General features: G+C 32.6%; 1 protein-coding gene and 1 long non-coding RNA gene across 2 annotated transcripts; one reads left to right on the top strand and one right to left on the bottom strand.

Annotated features, from left to right (window-relative positions):
* The first annotated feature begins 3,092 nt into the window (after positions 1-3,092).
* LOC120351101 (nardilysin-like) lies at positions 3,093-6,547 on the top strand. The gene is made up of 3 exons (XM_039427093.1): positions 3,093-4,882; positions 5,041-5,476; positions 6,533-6,547. The coding sequence occupies exons 1-3, from the start codon at positions 3,093-3,095 to the stop codon at positions 6,545-6,547; spliced, it is 2,241 nt and encodes a 746-aa protein (XP_039283027.1).
* Positions 6,548-8,101: 1,554 nt separating this feature from the next.
* LOC120350952 lies at positions 8,102-10,763 on the bottom strand. The gene is made up of 3 exons (XR_005571120.1): positions 10,484-10,763; positions 9,081-9,170; positions 8,102-8,528 (listed from the first exon to the last, which is right to left on the bottom strand). It is a non-coding gene; the product is annotated as an uncharacterized LOC120350952 (long non-coding RNA).
* Positions 10,764-19,231: the final 8,468 nt, after the last annotated feature.

The following is a 19,231-nucleotide window of genomic DNA, read 5'->3' as shown; positions in this document are numbered from 1 at the left end:
CTTACCCAGCGAACTTCGTACCGCCAATGTATCTCATGTTACACTTGACTTTATTTGGTGAATCATGAAATTTATCTGACAATCAACATGTTCATTTACATCTCAATACGGACTTCCTATGTGCTTAGTCATGCAGCATTCATTATTCCGAAAACATATTATTCTTCTCAATCAATTGGTAGTAATATCTATCAGTAAAGTTTTCAATTAAAAAAAAGGTTATATCAGTGTTTCAAAGAAAAATATTCAATGTTTTCATAGCTGTAGATTGTCGATATATGGTCCAGGAAATATGCGATGTACGATGAATCACACAGAATTCCATATTCTTTCCATTTTAGAATGAATGTAAGCTAAGCTAAATTCAAAAAATTGTAAATTATTCTTTCATTCTCCAGTATGCAATATGAATACTATACATATATACTCTCTTTCATTAGGTGAATAATTTTTTCAACATTTTCCAGTTTCTCAATGTTAAGGGCGTGATAATTATTTGTATAGGTCTTCTAAGGAACCATTATCAACAGCTGGTACCAATCAACTACACTTCAACTCCTAACTACTGTTTTAATACCAGTACACAATAATTTATCACAGGGTGATATGTTTATTACAGCTGGTAACTTTAGATGCTAAATCATATTATCACAATATGATCATGAATCATGATCTTTTCGTTCTTCAGTAGCCGCTCGGCCGAAAATTTCGAAAACATGGATTTTTTTTGATTTCGAAACATGGTCTGTAAAATGGATTAATAAATAATTATTATTAGCACCCCAATTAAAATTTCTGTTCAGAAACCATCCCCAATATTCACACAACATATTCCCAAAGTTTCATGCCGTTATGTCAAGTAGTTTTCAAGTCTACAGGGAACAACAAACACACAAACAGACATTCATTTTTTTCATAAATAGATTTCCATTTGGCTCAAACAAAAGCCTCTCTAAATGAAGGTAGAATGATAAGGATTCAGTTCTGTTGTTTTAACATTTTTTCAAATCACTTTCAAAAAGTTCATGTAGTACCTACCTACTATTGTGTTTGAACACTTCTGGCGCTATCATAGTTTCACCACTATTCTGTTCCACAGTCCTATATCTCTTGCAGTCGTTAACTATATCTATAATAATTATATAAAGTAAAGAGGTGCACGTACGGGATAGGAAAATTATGTTTGACGCATCATTACGTCTGAACTACTGGACTAATTAACTTGAAATTTTGCATATAGATTCTTATTAACCAAGGATGGTTATGGGCCTATTCTCAATTCTTCAAAATTTCATTACGTCAAGTTTTCATTTTGTCAAGTTTTAAAGTAGATCCTTGCGAAGCACGGGTTCTTGCTTGTAATCTTATAGGTTGCCCCCTCAATGGCCGATTTCAATTCCAAGTACGACACTATAGTGAGGTCCACGTTATAATGACAGTATTTGATCAACTTTGGTTTTGCTATCCTTGTCTATCATTCGACAAAGCCCGTGGTACTATCCATTTCTGGGTCCACAACGATGCCAATTATGTTTTGACAATGTAGAAATATAATTAATTAATTCAGAGATTCAGCATCGCTATTTTTCTATCTTTATCCACTGCCATTATAACGTGGACCTCACTATAGCGCTGCATGTGAGTCTATGCATCTTTAAGGTCTTTGGAAATTTCCATATCATATGTTACTATAGAACTATAATCTAGATAGAATACCTCTTCGAAACAGTTGTTAACTGGCAACTAAATTAATAATTTTGTCAGGTTGGCATTAAGTTGAGTTGACTTTGTTAGGTTGGCACCAAGTTGAAGATTTAAATGCATTTATCGCGGAAAAATTGATTGGGCACTGCTACTTCAATTAGAGTTATCCCTGGGAATATTATATTACTAGCCGTCAGGCTCGCTTCGCTCGCCATATCCGTTTAGCCAGACGTTTAGTCTGACCCCCGACTGGATTGTCCCAACATATGATAAAAATGCTCAAATGAAAAATGCAGGCGAGCGAAGCGAGCCTGCTGATCTCATTCTTGGACGATCCAGTCGGGGGTCCAGGGGGCGGGCGAAGCGAGCCTGACGGCTAGTTCTACATATGGTTAAAACATTGGATTCTCTTTGAAGCATGCCTTTTGAGCCACGTATTAATAAAGCTCAAAATTTTGGTCACAGGAATTTATTTTACATAATTTGAATGCTTGATTCATTCATTGATACAAAAATAGAAACATGAGTACTGGTACCATACCTTCAGTACTAAAACGTGTTTTAAAGTTTTGGACAATAGCCTGTTTTTATTTTTCAAATATTGTATCGTTTGCTCTATCCAATAGATAAATACCTTATCTTAAATATAAAAAAATATATAAATCTATGTACCTACCCTTTTAAAATTATACCAAGTCTTGACTTGATAATGGCATTAGTAGCCGAAACATATCGTGACGAAATAATTCGAAAAGGATACTCATATTTATATTTTTATTATATTCAAAAGTAGTCCTAAAGAAAAAAAGACAATATCTTATCTTATATTGACACAATAAAATGCTCATCTTTTACAGTTCTATATGCAATATTTAAATTTGCAATAGCAGTACTTTCCAGTGTGATATGTTTTCGAGCATAGAATTTATTAGGGGTGGATGTGCCTACACCCTTATTTCAGCCATCTATTAAATTTAATTAGTTCTATGCTAATAATGGTTATGCTGTACGGTATTTAAGCATTGATAATGACAGCTGACAAGAGTGCATTGCATTATGCTATGATTAAATTTGTAGTAAACATCCTTTTGTTTCTAAATTTTCAACCAGATAGGTTATAAAATTCTTTGTAAAGAAAACTTTATTAAATTTGTAATAATATCAAGAATTTGGGAAAATTATTGTTTCAAAAACTTTAAAATTGATCAATCCAATCAATTAGGACAGAATTTATCTCACAATACTTATCGACGGTGTGTTTTTTGTCATAGCGTCAACTAATTTGTGAAAGTGTGCTGCAAAATATCATCGTACATAGGTACAGTACAATATTATTATTTTAAACTTAATTTACTATCGATAACAATATTTTATGGAAATTCATCATAATGGATGTGTTAGATGCAGAGGACGAAATGATCCCCATAGATGTTTTGAAATTTTCAAACTTCAGCTACGAAACTCCACCTACTAAATCATCCACAGACAAAAAAGAATACGCTGTCATAAAACTGAACAATGGGTTAACAGCTTTACTTATTTCGGATCAAAGTGATTTGGGCGGGGCGTCCCAGGATTATGATGGCGACGAAGAGGTTGATGATGATGATAATTCAGAAGACGAAGAGACTGAATTCAATTATGACGCTGAAGACGAAGAGAGTGAAAGTTTCAATGAATCGTACAATGATACAGAAAGTATCAGTCATAGTGAATCTAGTATAGGGGTATCAGTGCTGGAGGATGACTCCAGTTATGAAAATGAAAAACTGGGAATGTCTGCGTGTGCAGTTTGTGTCGATGTTGGCAGCTTCAACGACCCAGAAGACATGCCAGGGTTGGCACACCTGTTAGAGCATGTGATTGGCGCCGGGAGTCGCATTCACCCTGCCGAAGAAAAATTCGGTTCATTGGTCCACGAGTTAGGTGGCTCGTTCTTTTCAGCTACAAGATGCGAATGTGCAACATATTATTTCGATTGTCTCAAAGACAACATACAATTCTTCCTGGACAGATTTTCCAAACACCTAATCTCCCCCGTTCTCGACCACGATACTATCGAAGAAGAGATCGAAAATATAAAATACGAGTTTCAAAGCAGTGTTTGGAGCAACAACCACGTTAACAGAAAGCTTATTATGTGTAGCACTGCCAATAAAACTAACCCTGCACATAAGATAGTAAACGGTAATAAAATAATAAACCAGAATATATCTCGAGAAAGTCTCCTTCGACAATTATGTGAATTTTGGAAAAAGAACTACTCAGCACATCGTATTACACTAGCCATCCAATCTAAACACGCCCTAAAAACGCTTGAAATGTGGGTGGAAAAGTATTTTTTTGACATACCTTGTAACAACCTACCAGCTGAAGTATTTCCTCCTTGTGAGACTCCCTTCAAAACAGAAGAGTTTTGTAAGTTGTACACAGTTGAACCATTTGAAGACGAACACCTGTTACAAATAAGTTGGGTACTACCGTCAGTTGTAAAACTCTACAAATCAAAACCATTGCACTATATTCGTTGGTTAGTTGTCCAAGAATGTTCAGGATCCTTGTTGGCTTTTTTGAGAATGAAAAACTGGGCATCCAAAGTAACTTGTAACGATCCTCGTAGCACAGTCGACTTCAACTCGATCTACAGTATATTTTCCATCAAAATAACTCTCACCCACACTGGACTTGATCATTTGGAAGACGCATGTTGCGTTATTTTTACTTACATTAAATTCCTCCGTGAATCAATCCCGGTATCATGGATTTTCAACGAAATAAAAACTGTGGCAGATATACTTTTCACACACTCAACTGAAACTTGGCCGCTGTTGAATGTGAAAAATTTGGCTGAAAATATGCGTCTATATCCTTCCACTGACTATTTACAAGGCGAACATATATTTTCCGAATACGGCTCTGATCTTATTTCACAGTTACTTGAGTTGATGAAACCTAACAAGGCTAACATAATGATCACATCTTTGAATAAATCTGAAAATGTTCCACTAGACCATGTCGAATCGTTGCTCGGTAAGAAGTACCATAAGAGTGATTATAATTCCGAGTTTGAAATAGAGGATCACACAGCAAAAGAATATTTTTGTTTGCCCAATGCAAATCCGTTTATTGCCAACGATTTTAGTATTTGGATGCCCTTGAAGATGAGAGTTTTCCAGAAGTAATTAGTAAGAGCGGTAGGCTTGAAACTTGGTACAAGCTGGAGACAAAGTTTCAAAGGCCAGAATCTTGCTTGATAATAAAATTCGCTTCTCCTGAAGCTAGTAAGTCCGCAAGGAATTTTGTAATGCTTGAAATATTGACACTGGCACTAAATAGGGTTGTGAGACAAGAAATCTACGCAGCGTTAACATGTGGGTATGATTATTCATTAAGCTTCGACGAAAATGGGTTTGAAATATTTTTATACGGATTCAATGATAAATTAATATTGTTATTGGAATCTGTACTGGAATGTGTTAAAAAATCTGGAAGTATATCTGATTTGATATCGGATGAAGAATTTGAGGAATTTTTTGAAAGCGCTATCTCCAAAACTGATTTGGAAAACAAACCGTTTAAATTATGTTATCAAATGATTCAAAAAGTTATTTTTACCCCTAGTTGGAGCTATTTTGATAAGTTATCCGTAGACAAGACAGACGAACCGTTGACAAGAAGTCACTTGGATTCATTTGCAAAAACGTTCTTGCAGACAAGTACTTTGAAGTGTTTTATTAATGGGAATATATCTAAAGAGCAAGCAATGCTAATGGTAAATGCCATGGCAATTTTCAATGAATCACCTGCAGAGAATTTCGAGCAGAAATTACCAATTCGTGTAAGTAACCTGTTACAAGGTGAATTATGTTGTAAGGTTCAATCCTTTGATAAATCTAACCCTCATAACTATCTCATCAATTACTATCAATATGGAATATGTGACATAAAAGAGCAATGTGAATTACGGTTGATTGTATATTTATTCAAGGGGTATCTATTTAGAGAGCAATCTAAAGAACAAATAACTTGTAATGTGTTTGCTTGTTCCCATGAAAAGGGCAAAAAAATCATGGGTCTAATGTTTGCTTTGAAATCAAAAGAAGATTTGAACATTATTGATGTAAATTTAACAGAATTTTTATTAACCTTTTCTCGTGATCTAGACCACCTACCAATAAGCACTTTCAAAGCATTAAAAACCGCGTTCACAAAAACTATTCAACCTGAGACAATTGATTTAGTTGGAGAATCAAAAATACTTTGGAATGAGATAACTAGCCAAGTTCCGGTATTTGATCGACGAGAGAAAGAAATTGAAGAGGCCGACAAAATAAATTTTCAAGAAATTCGTGAAACGTTTAGAAAAATAATTGATAGCAAATCTAGTCGGAAACTGAGTGTAATAGTTGAATCGTCGAAGAAAGATAGTATATTAACACCTAGTCTGGAATGTAGCGGAAGACCGAAACTATTATTTATAGATTCTAAAACAAATGAAAAGAAATCCATAAAAACATGGAACTATTAAAAAGTACACTAAGTTTTTATCACAGTGAATGATTCAAAAATGTTGATGTCAGTAAAATGTAATGTAAATGTGTTAATACACAAATTTTCATCCCACTTTTCAATGATATTCTTTTATTGAGTAGAACACTGTATTAATTGTCTACAAAATGTTTCAATTCAAATTTACTATACTTATAAACAATTTCAATTCAATTTCAATTCAAAAAATAATTTATTCCGCACAACATATATTATTACAAAACATTGTACCATCTAACAATACAAAAAATACTAATGAAAATTATATGTTTTGCTTCAGATGACAAAAACATAAAGCGAATAAATATGAGCACACCTAGGCATAAGCCCTATTGGAGTGCACTTTTCTTAAAATAAAATAAATTTAAAGACTAGAGTAGTAGGACCGCTACGCTCTACACATGAAATAAACTTTATTTATGTGAAATAATTAATTATAAATTTACTAGTGTTACGGTCTTCATAATGGTATTATACAGGTCTTCATAATCTATTATAACAATTGTAATGTTATTGATGAATTTCCATTGATTTTCATGGAAAAATTAAGTTAAATGGAAAAAATAATATAGTAAAATAAATAAAATTATTCAAAAATGTTTTTAGTGGACAGCGAATTAAATTATGAAAACAGAAAGACAGGGAAAAACCACTGACTCAAGAATAAGATTATACTGCCTAATATTATACTAATGTACAATCCTCAAAAAGATTCACAGTCATTCAATGTGAACAGATAGAACTTCAAACTTTTAAGAAACATATTGAATGGGACTGAGGTATAAATTTTCTTGAAATTAAATTAAAACATTCTAGGTGCATTGAAAGAAATGAATGTTAAAAATTGTTAAATTAGATTGGGGAACTTGAACTAAAACCCGTCTGAAGTCATATCTGATATCCCGAGTAAGATTTGCATTGAGGCTTCTTAGAAAGAATAGCTTTAGTACTTTGAAAAATAGAGATTTCTGATTGGAAGTATCTTAAGCTGAAAAAACAGTGGCCAAGAATGATCAGTTCTGAGTGATTGGTAATTATACGTATAAATGATTTTTCTGATTGGAAGTATCTTAAGCTGAAAAAACAGTGGCCAAGAATGATCAGTTCTGAGTGATCTGGTAATTATACGTATAAATGATTTTTGAAAATAATTATGGGATTCAGTGTTGTGACATAGGTTCCACCCCACAAAACAATACCATAGCTCATACGAGAGTTAATAAGTGCATGGTAAGCATTCAATAATACACGTGTAGGACCAAAATCACGTAGCATGTAAAAGCTCCTTATTCCTCTAAAAAACTCCTTTTTCAATTTCGCCACATGATTTTTCCAAGACAATAAAGAGTCGATAACTAAACCTAAGTATTTAAAAGTATCACAATGTTAATTGTTAGACAGTTACAGTTATTAACAACAGAGCAGGAATAGCTATGATAACACAGATCTGTATCAAAAAAAAAATTTCCCCTCAAGTTAAAGATCATGTACTTAGTTTTTTCACTTAAAACCATGAAATTTTTGCTGACCAATAATTCAAGACTCTTAAATCAGCGCTCATTCTTGTGTATATGTATTGCATGCTACATCTGAATATGTGAGTGCAGTATCATCTGCAAAAGCAGTCAACCTTCCATTCAATTTTGCATCACATAATCATTTATATAAACAAGAAATAGAATAGGTCCCAAGACTGAACCTTGGGGCACACCATAATCTCTATTCTTGAAACTACTGTAGCATCCCCCTACCCTCACACACTGCTTTCTGTTTCGAAGATAGCTATGAAACCACTTGTATGGTAAGCCTCGTACCCCAGCTGCATATAACTTATTTAATAAAATTGAATGATCCCTGTATCAAAGGCTTTAGTGATATCTAGATATAATGCTGAACATTTTTTACCCTCATTTATACTCTCATAGATATCTCAAAAAATGAAACTAAAGCATCTTCGGTACTCAGGCCAAACATCGAATCAAACATCGAATCCACACCGTATAATCATACCTAATTTTAGAGTTAACGATTTATACTGTAAAGTAAATTTGTATGGCTTTTGTTGGTGGGGAGTCCCTTGCGGGAAGGTTCCACCGCCTGAATTTTAAGCCGTCCATGGGCCTTACGACTGTCATACTTCAGCCGGGAACGACAGTTTAACGTGTCCATCCGATAACACGGATTTATACTGTACTCGAATATGAGAGAATAAAAAATCTAAGTTGACAACTGAAATTGGATGAGAATCACCAAATATGTGTCACAGCACCAATAACCTGAAAAGTAGAAAATATTACAAGTCAACAAAGGATATATAACTGATGGTGAAAATAGGCATATTATGATCAACATGACAACAGACCTAAAGATGACTTAATAATAATAAATGTTTCTGAGCAAAACAGACATTCAGTTTGAAACATAATGTATTGAATTAAGCGTGTAATTCATTTCAATGGATGATTCTCAATAATGCTTCATATTATTATAAATATTTAATGAAGAATATTGAATTGAGATTCAAGATGCTGGATAAGAACGGGATGCAGACGATTTTAAATAAATAATTTCTTTTATTTAATTTATAATATAGTATAAATATTGTCCTGGTGTCACACTCATCTCGCGGCGGTGTGTTCAAGGCAGGCATTTTTGGTAGGTGAAAAAGAAGGATTTTTTAATTTGGTAGGGTTTATTTCAAAGTATTCAAATAGTTAATTTGTTGAACTTTGAATATTTGCTTAAAATCAAACATTCAATTAATGCATATTTCCAGCGAATGCTTAACTTAATGTAAATGATATTATTTGATAAGGAGGCCTACTCACGTTATTGATAAGCGTAAAATCGATCACGAAGAATCCAGCTGCTGTGAATGTGATCTTCTGGTGAAGTATTTGTTGTGAGAAAATCATTAGCTGGAAAAAAAATCGACATCATACAATAATATAGTAACAGATCAACATACAGTATTTATAAAAATGATAGGCCTACTGAAAGATTTGAGAAGTACACTGATCACTCATACTTGCTCAAAAACGTTTTCTAATAATGATATGTTTATTAAGAATATAAGGCTTTGCACACCAGTTTTTGAAATATTTTTCAGGAGACATTTTTAATTTGAATACTATCAAGTAATGAAAATGAAATAAGATCCTAGGTCTTGAAGATTTTTCTCGTTAATCAATTTCTGAGGGTGTATACACCTGTCTACACATCAGGCGTTCCTAGTTCCAGCGGTCTGAAGAAGATATATTATATGGATATCCTCCTGAAGTCAAACGCACAAAGCAGCAGACAGACGGGAAAAAATAAACGTATGCATGTAGACATATGCACACAGACGGTTGTCTGAGGCGAAAGTATTCCTCCGTCTGTAGCGGTGTGCGTTTGTCTTGAAAACTCTATAACCGCTGAATGTTCTGTTTGCTAATTTCCTGAGATATGTGTAGTAATGAAAAGTTGTAATATCTGTATAAGAATAGTACCTAATAATACAGAATAGATCATTTGAAATTTGTACCTGGCAATAAAATCATGCAGTTTGAGTACATAATATGTTTCAAGGTATTGCCATAGAGAAAAAATAGCGCAAGTAGATATCCCATGGTATAGGGCGATTATGTCGCAATTTTTACTGTTATCTCAAGCCGATAGTCCACATAGTTCTTTCCCGTGAAGCTGTGTGTGACGCTGGTAGCCTCTCATATTGTGCCGTTCATACACTCTCACCCGGTCAAAACATTAAAAATCAACAGTAATCGACAATAATCGGCTTGAGTTAACAGTAAAAATTTCGACATACAATGTTGACTAACTGCGTTTTTATATATACTGTATATATATATATATATATATATATATATATATATATATATATATATATAATATATATATATATCAATATATTTCATGTGACTATTGTATAATTACAGTATTTTATCAATGTATTATGATATGTGTTGAGAACCTCCTTTAGGTTGCTCTTTTTGACTTATCCTCAGTCTGATTATTCGGATGTTTGGGATGCAAAAAAAAAACATAAACGTCCTATACCATGGGATATCTACTTACGCTATTTTTTCTCCATGGAATTGCTTAATAATAACAATTTTTGAGACATTCATTCAATTTCTTATGAAACAACCAAAATGAGTAGCCTGCTAGATTCTTCAAGCAAATTTTCATCTATCTGCTTTTAAGTTTGACAAATTATCAAAGAACTGACCTCTTTCCTCATTCTTGGCTGTAAATCGCTGTTCAGAAGACCATGTACAAGGATTCCAGTAAAGCTAGCCTTAAAATAAATAAACACAAAGATTGTTAAAAATAAACGAATATAGTGGACATGTTTTCGAATAAAAATCAGTTGAAATATGACAACTAGAATCACATAAATTATATAGTTATTAAAGTTTGATTTAAAGAGTTCAACTTAGAATAAACAACATTCAGAGCGCTTGTAGCTCTACATTAGCATCTTGCGACGGATAGCATTAATTTTTATTAGAAAAAACACTCATTATTATCAATAGCTGCTGATTACAGCAATTTGAAGTTTTTCCAAAGGTAATCAGTAAAATTCCCCTTACTAATGTAATAGGTTTACTAATGTTTAGGTTCTACAATAAAATATCAAATCTCAATATCAATAAGTAAACATGCGATACAAATGTATTTTAGTGGAGGAAATTATAATAATTTTACAGCTACAATTTTCTATTAATAAAATTTGTTGAATACATTGATGTTGAGCCTCTCCATAATGTGCACACCAATGCGATTCGCAGACGGTGACGAGAGCGTGAGAATTTTAAGCCGTAGTTAAATGGGTGAAATCGTCGCCTTCACCCACTACCTCCGTAACAAAGCCGTAGTGCATTCGTGTGGCGTTAGCACATGTAGGGCTCCTACACCAATAAAAACACTAGTTGATATAGTTCAGCTGAAATCAACGAATTTTATTGGTGTAGAAGCCCTACCTGTGCTAAAGTCACACGAATGCACTACGGCGTTTTTTACGGAGGTAGTGCTTCACCGCCATGCGAATAACATGCAGTGAACTGCACAAGGCTTAATTAAAAATTAGATTATATTGACAATCTATGTTAAAGTACTCAATACAGTGGGATTGGATATAAACCTAATCAGTTTCCTCAAATTTAATTTTACCTCTTTACTAGTGGCAGAACAGATATAAGCTAGAAAGTTGAGCTGTACTAGAGACATTATTGCAATTCCAAGCACTGTCGACAAGCTCACAACCAGATAAGCGTTGACATCTGATGGGGGATCAATTGTGAACGATGAAACAAAATAACAAAAACTTGTCAAATTCAAAATATTGTGCAAAATGCTCGACAAAACTGGCAACGCGAAAAATTGGTTGACCTCCTTGCACAATTTTGATAGCACTCTATGTAACTCGCAGATTTTTTTTATGGGTTGAAAATCACTTCTTACATTTTTAAACAGCAATCTATCAGCTCTCTTCAAGTTACTCAGAGAAAAATCGTTCTCACTTGCGTTTCCATAACGTACTAGTTTGGAATTCAACAAATGAAACAAGTATTTAATCAGAAATAAGCAGTTGATAAACTCGCAAAGTAGTGTAGCGTTGCATACAACCATGATAAATATACCATACGAGTTTTCGCCCATGTATGTATTTTGTGAAAAGTTGACACAAGCGTAGATAGCTATACAAATAATCAGAGTTAGCTCTGTTTTTATCAACAAATTATAAGGAATATTATGTCCTAGTAACTCAATTTCCTCACTAGATGTGCCCAATTGGTTGATAATCTTAATCAAACTTTTAGCATTTAGAATGTGTTTGTACCAGGACATGAAATTAGTGAGCATTACTGATGTGATCTGTAAACCCAGTACAAGTCTTTCAAATTTCGGCAGGGGATTGTTGAAGTAGAATGATAGCAGCACATCGTTCACAGATTTCACCACAATTAGCATCAGAGTGATCTGGTAAGCAACTGATAGAACTAGTTTTATTGACAAGGAAGCCTGTTTGAATTTAGGGGTAATCAAAGTGCTAAAACCGACAAACCGTGACAAATAATAAAAATGAAATTGTGAAAAGAAAATGGTTTCTAATGAAAAAAGTTATGAATAACATTATAGAATGGTAAAAATATTTAATAAATGAAGGTAGAATGCTATAAAGTTTATTTAATGGAGTACAGAGTGTTTGTAAGTAAATATTAGGAGTTTTACTCTTCACAATATCTGACTAATGATGTGATTAATCTTTGATTGGAAAATGATATTGTGAAGTAGAAATAGCTTGAGAGTTTTGTTTGTTGAGACCATTTTGCATGTACATTTTATAATATTGCTTAATCTTCTTCTTCTTCTTCTTACAAACAAGGATTAGACTTTAACCTGTTCCGACTCACATCTAGCCAATTATTCAAATAAACATAAAAATCCTGTTATTGCCACCGCTTGCGTGGTCTGCCAATATCTCTTTTGCCTACTGGCTGATAATTATAGACTTTAAATGGTATTCTTTCAGCTGACATTCTTTGAACATGCTCCCTCCATTGATGCCGATTCTCCGTAACTCTCATTCATGCTGCAGATTTTCAATTCTTTCCTAATATCTTCATTCCCGAAAATTAATGATCTCTTCTGTCACCTCCCTTGGTTCTTCGGAGAAATCTCATCTCGGCTGCCTGCACTCTACTTTCAAGTGGCTTCGTAGTAACCCATGATTCACTACCATAGAGGAGGGAGGACTGGAGCGGCCATTGCCTTATAAAATTTCATAATTGTATCTGTTCTAGCTTTTTTACCCAAAGTCCTGCTAATATTTCCACATATCATTTGGAACTTTCCTATTTTCTTCTCAATATCTAATTCATCTTTGTAACTAATGTCACTTCCTAGATATGCATATTGAGAAACTTGTTCCAAAACTGTATTATTAATAACAATTTTCGATCTGACCGGATATTTGCCTCTGAATGCCATAATTTTTGTTTTCTTAGTTGATATTTTTAAATTATATTTCTGACCTATTTCATTGAGGATATGGACTGATCTTGCTTAATAAATATTAATATTATTATAATATTACCGATTTTTATTAAAAGTGATTAATATAAATGTTTGTAAAAAAGTTTTATAAATTTAAAAAACTAGCATAGAATCGTAAAATATTTATTATCAATTAACATCATGTTTAAAGAAGTAAAAATAGGAAAGCTATGAAGTTTACTTAATAGAGAATACTTTGAAAATACATAAAACCAAAATCCTTACATAAAAATGTATAAGCCAAATTATCAACTCACTCTAACAAAAGACAGTGACTAATAACAATGTTTCACTAACGAAAATTCTGAAATGGATTCTAATTTATTATTTCCTTTTAAATACAAAAAGTACAATTTATAATGTACAAATAATGTATGTTCTTGGCAGGTTTTTTTAATGTTCGTGTTTTGATAAATTGTTCTGTTAATCAAGAATGTATTATGTATCTGATTAGGATATCAACTCCTATTTGTATGAGTACTTGCTCAAGAACAAATAATAATAAAACTATTTGATTTCATTAGTGTACAATAAATATGTTAAATTTGTAGGTAAAACTATTTAATAGATTACTCACTTCTTCAGTAGTTTTGACGCACGCAAAGACTATGAGTACCAACTGTAACAGATTGCTGGCAAATACAAATCCCTTGTTAATGACAGGATACAGTCTGGCCAATCCTTCCAACGTCAAATGCAAATCTTGAACTTTGAACGACGACAGGTAATACAGAGACAAAGTAATGGACAGCAATTTCAGCAGAAAACAGAGGAGAAGCTGCGTAGCATAGTAGCTGTTAATCTCTGTACACAACTCAGACAGATATCTGTGGATTTCTTTCATAACTTGAGCTACATTCAAGTTGGGATTAGTCGAGGTGTGGTCCAAGTTTTCAGGAAACAGTTTGTTTTGAAACTTTGCAGCTTTCCAAATCGTATAAATTCGCATGTATTGGTTTCGTGTGATGAATTCCCGATCTTGTAGCTTGTACAGCGAACGCGAATGGTAAATTTGACATAAATAGTTGTTAATACAACAAAAATACGCCCTCATACCCAACATAACGTTCACAAATTGATAGATGAATATTATGTACAATGAGACAATGAGAAAGTGCTCTGGTTTGTGACCGTTTTCAAGGTATTCCAGAAAGTAATGTAGGGAAACAACACATATAACTAAAACCATTTGTGGTGCTTGCGAGAATGAGTATTTATGATTAAATTTTTCTACACCCATTAACAAGAACAGTTTTTCCACTCTGGAAAATGCATCTACGAAAATCAACATTTTCCTACTGAAAATGAAACAGCACAGCCAAGACGACAGAACTATGACAGTGACAGAGAAAAATTCAAATATAGTCGACAGTCTTCGAATTTTCTTTTGCCAAGGGAAAACGGCCATTACTGTTTGTAGGAAATTGTTCATGTAACATAGGTAGGCGAAAAGTAACACAAGAAGTGTCACGTAGAACATTTGCAGGACGCATAATGGAAAGACTGAGTCTGATTTCGAATTCCAAAATGGAGACAATCCGAAAAATCGGGATATTTTCATTATGATTATCACGTTTCGGTATACCATTTTAGTCTTTAGACACTAGTTTTCTATTATATTATAGTTTAAATACAGATAATACAAGGAAGTTAGACAAGATATTTGGTTACTCTATGATGATTACAAGTTTGCAGTATTAAGAAATTAGGTGAAGCACACATGGGACAATATATTTGACTAGTGTTTGATGGCTACTATCATATTTGCAGACATTGAGTAGAAAACATAGGAAATTTTGTTAGTCTATGTTAGTAGCTATTAAGGTTGAGTCTAGAGTCTCTAGAGTTTCCTAAGCAGGTTATTGGAATGGATTCATTCAGGGTGTGAAGGAAGGTTTCGCCTAATTAAACAATGCATTGACTTTCTGTCTGTCTTGATTAAATCGACTAAACAATTAACTGTAATTAGGAAAAATTGTTGTTTACTAATTAGCTTTACATTCTGAATAATATAATCGATGGGAAAAGGGAGTATAGATGGTTGCACTTCCATACACGATTTGATGAAACACTTGTACTGGAAGGTGTAGTTTATTAAATTATTCCAATTAATAAAGACAATGTAAAACATGTAGTAACATTTTTATTAAAACTTTAAAACATTTCAAAGACTAGTTTCAGCCTACTCTGGCCATTTTCAAGTTAAAAATGAAACTTATTTAGCTGAAACTAGTCGTTGAAAGGTTTTAAAGTTTTTAAAAATGTTTTAATAAAAAGGATACTACACGTTTTATATTGTTTTTATTAATTTTAATAAAGTAGCACACACAAGTAAAGTGATTTTAAGTTATTCCAATACAACAGCTTCATTAATACGAGTATAGTGTACAATCAATTATACGTGTAGGAGTATCTTTCGGTGTTTGAATTGCTGTCTACTTGAATTTGGTAATACTGTAGAAAACAATTTTAGTTTGAGATACTATTGAAATTTACCAATAGAGAATTGAAAAAAGTTGTATACAATGTAAATGAGAGCTCTATAAAAGTCTAAACACAACGCGACAAAAAATAGCATAGCAAAGTGATCATTAGAAGATAGCTCATTTAGAGATACCTGAAACATAACGAAAAGTTGATGAAAACAATACAATAGATTGAAATGTGCTAAAAAACAAATACTTGTTTAGTATAAAAATAATTTATTAAATTTGTAAATATTCCAATATAATATGTAGAGAAAGTATTCACAGATAAAATTACCGTACCGGTATCTGATACATTTAATAACTTCCAATTTGTTTCCCATACAATAAAAGAAGAAATAATAATTATTAATTAGAGTTATAGCACCACCAAAAAACATTCATCATCAATTTGCATTTGTTGAGACTTAATTTTAAAATTCTTATTGAATATATCTTCAATAGCTATAAACGGAAGTCAACAAAGTTGTTCTTGTTAATAAAAGAAATATTGGAATCGAAATGAACTATGTAAAATGTTATAATTTAAATGTTTAGTACCGTAGTTTTATTAAACATTTCCAACAAAATTCTATTGTTTTTTTTTAAAAAGATTTGTCAGTAAATAAAATGCTGAAAGCAAATATTAATACCCGCGTTCAAAACATGTTGAAATAAAATAGATTGGACTAGAATATCAAAGTAGCAGACGTATTGGAAAGAAGATAGAGAAATTCTAAAAGTATATAAATAATAATATAGTGTAGTGTAGATACGATTAAGTAGTTTTGTGAAATTTTTCTATATAAACAATATAAATCTCAATTTGTTAAAGATATTAAAAATGTTTGTGTAGTTGAGAAGTTGAAATTGTGGTAATTATTCATATTGAATGAAAAAGACTAAGAAATTGACAAAAAACCACAGAACTATTGATACTTAGATACTTTTTCATTCAATATTAAAAATTATGAAAAATGCAATCTATCCATTTTTCTATGTAAAAATGCATCAAATATGCATGAAACAAAATAATGAATACTGAACAAAGTACACACACATGAAAGTTTAATGAAAGTTATTCCCTTGATAAATAAATGAATATACCAGTATAATTATGTAGATTTTTCAAGAGAATAGCTTTCAAAACGCAGATTTACCCCTCGAAAAATAGTATAAAAATACAGAAATCACAGTTAGAATAAATAATAATTATGATATACTAATAAATACGAAATTATGTATAAAAATAACTAACAATAACAATTATTCATATAACAAGAAATGCCAACAATAATATTATTCCTATAATAGAGTTCATGTACAATAGTAAAAGTACTATTAATTAACAATAAATTAATATTAATAATTAATATTGTACTATTAGTTTAATAGTTAATCCATATCAACTTGGAATAACAGTATATAAGGTGACCTATACTAAAAATGATCCCATCAATAAGATTACAATGTAGAAAAATGAGAAGCTCTAAATCATTTTGTATGCAGGCAGCTTTAAATAATTCTGTATTCCCGCGAGCTATGCTCTCTGAATTGAAAATCATGTTGAATTTCCTTTCAGAAGAAGCTCATTTTTACCAGTTATGATGAGTTGATCAAACACAATGTAATTAAATTTATGAATCCAGTTAATCTTTCGTTTGAATTTACTAGTGGATTACACAGCAATCTACTTTACTGTCAGCAATCTACTGAATGATACGGGAGGTTTATGCCCGGTTTCTCAGTCGTTCCATAAACTGTTTATCAATTCAATAACTTTATTGAATCGATAAACATGATAAATGCGTTTCTAGAACGTTCCATAAACGTATTAAATCCATAAATCTCTCGATAAACTATAGTGCCAAAATCCAGCCTATAAATATTTATGGAATGATAAATGTGTTAAATTTTCGGAATGGATAAAATTTTGGTTGCAATCGAAAAATGAAGTGTAGGTCACCAGTATATTAAAAATGAAACAGATTCAAAGTTGCACTATATTTAGCATTGCTAGTCCTTATCTGGTGTCAGCCATCTTTTTTTGGAAACATCAGCCAAAAGATGTCAGTACCGTAGAAATAGCCCACCTCACAACAAGCAACATGGAATAAACAAGCAAGATTTGGTTGGTTACCATAACATCAAGGCCCGGTTGCACAAAAGCCGGGTAAATTTTAACCATGATTAATTTCACGAGAACCAATCGGAGAAGGCCTTTTTGATAAGACGGCTTCTCTAATTGGTTCTCGTGTGATTAATCACGATTAAAATTTAACCGGCTTTTGTGCAACCGGCAAGATGTTTGTTTACGAAAGTGGCCTGTTTGGGATCATGCCATGTTGCCAGATTTATTGAACAGATGAATTGAACAGTTCAGTTGAGGTCTATGAAATTTGACAGGTATGTTCCTTTGACAGCTATGGATTATATAAATATGTCCAAGAAACCAATAAAAAATTATTAAATAGTTATTGAATCAATAGCTATAGCGTTGTTTATTGAACGACTGAGAAACCGGGGATTAGGGTCATATGCTAAAACTGAGTTTAAAGCTAAACCACGTTTACTTATAGATACGGTTGCATTTAACATAATGTGTTTCATACGGAGTTTAAACGAGCAACTGACATTTCTCCGTTTAAACCGAGTATCTGCATACGGGCCTTGGACCCAAATACACCATCTCTGTTTAATCGGAGATTGATCAGCAGTTTGTTTTAACCAGGTAGGTCTAACGAATGCGACCATATATATAGAGTGTCCCACGAACAGGTTTACACGTTTAATTTCACATTACGTGCCCATTCATTTATCGAACTTTTCTAAATTTTATACAGTTTACAAAGTAGGATCTGGAAATATTCTGGGAAAATTTCAGCTTCCTAACCTTCATTGACCGAACAAAGTGAGGTCTAAGATTCAAGTCGACGGTTCGGCATTTCTCTTAATGTTTAAATGTTAGATTTTCATGAAATTTGACAGGTATGTTCCTTTTAAATTGCGCGTCGAGGTATATACAAGGTTTATGGAAATTTTTCATTTCAAGGATAATATAAAAAGAAAAAGGAGCCTCCTTCATACGCCAATATTAGAGTAAAAATCAGACTATAGAATTATTCATCATAAATCAGCTGACAAGTGATTACACAGATGTGTGGAGAAGCCAGTCTATTACTGTATTTGTATAAGGTCTATAGTTTCAATCAAAGACATTAAAGAGGTATGCATCTTTAAGCTGGGTTTACACCAAAGTTATTAGCAAATGTTGTGAATAAAATGAATGATGAATTAGAACAAACCACATTGCAAACTAGGGAAGAGTCTGCTAGAATATCAAAAATAAGGTTTCCATACAATTCTCCAACAAATTCAATTTTTCTCCACCCTACAAATCCGGAGGAAGTAGCAAGTACAATAAGAAAATTGAAAAATAAATCTTCGCCAGG

The sequence above is a fragment of the Nilaparvata lugens genome, chromosome 4 (assembly GCF_014356525.2).
Source record: "Nilaparvata lugens isolate BPH chromosome 4, ASM1435652v1, whole genome shotgun sequence".
Classification (NCBI taxonomy): Eukaryota; Metazoa; Arthropoda; class Insecta; order Hemiptera; family Delphacidae; genus Nilaparvata; species Nilaparvata lugens.
This window is presented reverse-complemented; position numbering and strand designations above follow the sequence as displayed.